The sequence below is a fragment of the Nansenia antarctica genome (assembly GCF_963989245.1).
Source record: "Nansenia antarctica genome assembly, chromosome: 7".
Taxonomy (NCBI): Eukaryota; Metazoa; Chordata; class Actinopteri; order Argentiniformes; family Microstomatidae; genus Nansenia; species Nansenia antarctica.
The window spans coordinates 16,181,683-16,184,182 of record NC_137677.1 but is presented as its reverse complement, the minus strand read 5'-3'; the positions used below and the strand labels follow the sequence as shown (position 1 = coordinate 16,184,182).

The 2,500-nt window shown below is 49.9% G+C and overlaps 1 protein-coding gene across 1 annotated transcript in view; it reads right to left on the bottom strand.

Moving 5' to 3' along the window:
* Nucleotides 1-1,426, bottom strand: part of adcy1a (adenylate cyclase 1a) — a gene marked incomplete at both ends in the record, with an annotated part of 23,053 nt that extends 21,627 nt beyond the window's left edge. Inside the window, one exon of the mRNA XM_080536605.1 lies at nt 812-1,426. Coding sequence (XP_080392731.1) covers nt 812-1,426 — 615 coding nt within the window. The remainder of the gene's footprint in view (nt 1-811) is intronic.
* Nucleotides 1,427-2,500: the final 1,074 nt, after the last annotated feature.

The window sequence follows — 2,500 nt, the reverse complement described above, 5'->3', positions numbered from 1 at the left end:
TTCACGAGTGCTTCCAGTCACTTTGCATTTTAAGAACCACTTCAACTCAAGAATGTTATTGGTCTTCACCATATATGTTAATTATGCTACTATACTTTAAAAAGTATATTGGGCCTACTAACATCTTAATTAATTGCAAGATCTATCATACAGTTCTAGCCTAACAGTCCACATAGGCTTATTGAAAATATATGAATAGAATCTGAATTGCATTAAAGGTACTGTGATTTCAGTCATTTCCAGTTTTTCTCTGCTCGCTTAGAATGACTATTTTGCATACACATTAAACATTTCTTTTTTTATCATTGCAGATTAAAAACTGCCACACACAAAAAACAGTAATATTGCGCTAGCACCGTGGTTCAATTGTTGCTAACAATTGCGACATGTTTCAGTTGGTGCGAGCATGCGAGATTTTCTGGTTTGTCAAAAGCAGAGTTCTGTTGAAAAGTATGCCCTGCTATTTTCGCGGCGAACTGAGAAACGCATTTTGCCATTTCAGCACCGGTGAGTGGACAGCACCAACTCTAGGCCTAGTTCACTGCTTGGAGGATAAGGCTGGAACGCAAAAGTTTGATACCCAAACTCTCTCTCAGTCTAACCAGATACGACTCGAGCCATTGCAATGTAGTACACTACATAGCCAACACTATAAAGACACGTTGTGGTGAAATGCAAAACTATTCTCAATATAGAAAGTACAGTAAAACCAGAATGATTTGTCATTAAACAGGATGAATAGTGTTCGCTTTAATCGGCGGACATTAGCCTAATGATAAACTGAAATGATAGACTGAACGGAACATCTTACCGGTCTCCAGAGCTTTTGTTTTCTGGCCGTGACTGATGTTGCCGTCACGATGAAATGCGACGCAGCGACCATCACTCCAAACACCACAGCGAGAAGGGTCCGCACCGGGAGCAGCACGTATGCCACTAAGGTGACCAGCATGAGTTGCCACACGCCTTGCTCAGGTGCGGCAGGAGTCTCCACGCCGGCGGCGCCCAGCGCGAGCGGGAAGGGGCAGCAGAGGAGCGCGAAGGTGAAGCTGAAGAGCAGGGCGAGCTTGGCTATCTGCTGCAACTGCGTCACCTGCAGGTACTTGACATTGGTGACGATAAACAGCGACACGAACACCACGCAGTGCACCGGGTGCGAGCCCTTGGACACGGTGAGCCGTGGACCGGACAGCAGCTCCACCAGGGCGAGCGACGACGCGGCCACAATGAGTACCGCGAGGGCTTTGAGCGTGGCGGTCTGCTCCAGCTTCAGGTTATAGTTTTGAAAGAGCGCCTCGAGGTCCCTGCTGTCGAACTCATCCTCGCATGCGATGGCACCAAGTGGTGTACCGGCCGGACAGTGACCCTTCTTCCGCCGGGTCTTGACTCTTTCAAACGGAATTTCTTCCATGTTCCAGCCATTCATAAAGCGGGCTCGGTGCGCACCATTAGACTTCACGGTCCCTCTCCTCTTATTTAAACGGTAGCCACTCGCTGCTCATGCGTCCTATGGCTCGACTGGGGGAAAGGGGGCGACAGCGGAGCTCGCGACTTTAATGTCCTTACAGCACGCACTATCTACAGGTTGATGACTGTTGTTTTGTCGTCAGAAAAGTAGCCTATGTGCGATAGGCTAAGGGAGCGTCTCCCCCCCCCCCTCTCTCTCTGTCTCTCTCTCCCCCTCTCGCTCTCTCCCTCTCACCCCCTCTCGCTCTCTCCCTCTCCCCCCCTCTCGCTCTCTCCCTCTCACCCCCTCTCGCTCTCTCCCTCTCACGCTCTCTCCCTGGAGGCGGACCACCTGCGACGGCGTTTTTGCTTGCCCCCAGACAGAGGTAACAGTACCAGAGAGGTGGGGATCCCGCGTTTCCGATGGGGCTCAATTGGATCACGCTTGCGCAATGCGCGCTTACAAATAAGTCACGTCTCCGCAAGACCGATCAGCCGGTCAAGTTACCAAATTTGACTATTGCAGCGCGAGCTGAATGGGTCCATTTTTTTGAAATAGCCAAAGCGTTCTCTCCACATCCATCCCCCCATACATGTTTCCAGACAGACACAAACACAGACAGACATTGCCTATACACGCACACGCACGCACGAGCGCATGCACACACACACACACACACGGACACACACACACACACACACACACACACACACACACACGCACACACGCACACACACGCACACACGCACACACACACACACACACACACACACACACACACTCACGAGAATTTAGGCTATACACATTTTACCATTCCGGTTCAATGTGCCTCCGGCGGAAACATTACAACAAAACAACCAAGGTGATTTCCCCTTAGCTGCTGACTGCTGAATTTCCCAGCTAAAAATAGCTCGCGCCAGCAATGAGCTACGCCGGTGATCTTTTAATGCGCTAGACTCGAGCAACATATGAAATCGGTTTCCAGCGCATCTTCACCTCCTTGACATGACCGACCATTATCGATCGGCTATTAGAAATGGATATTGCCTTTCA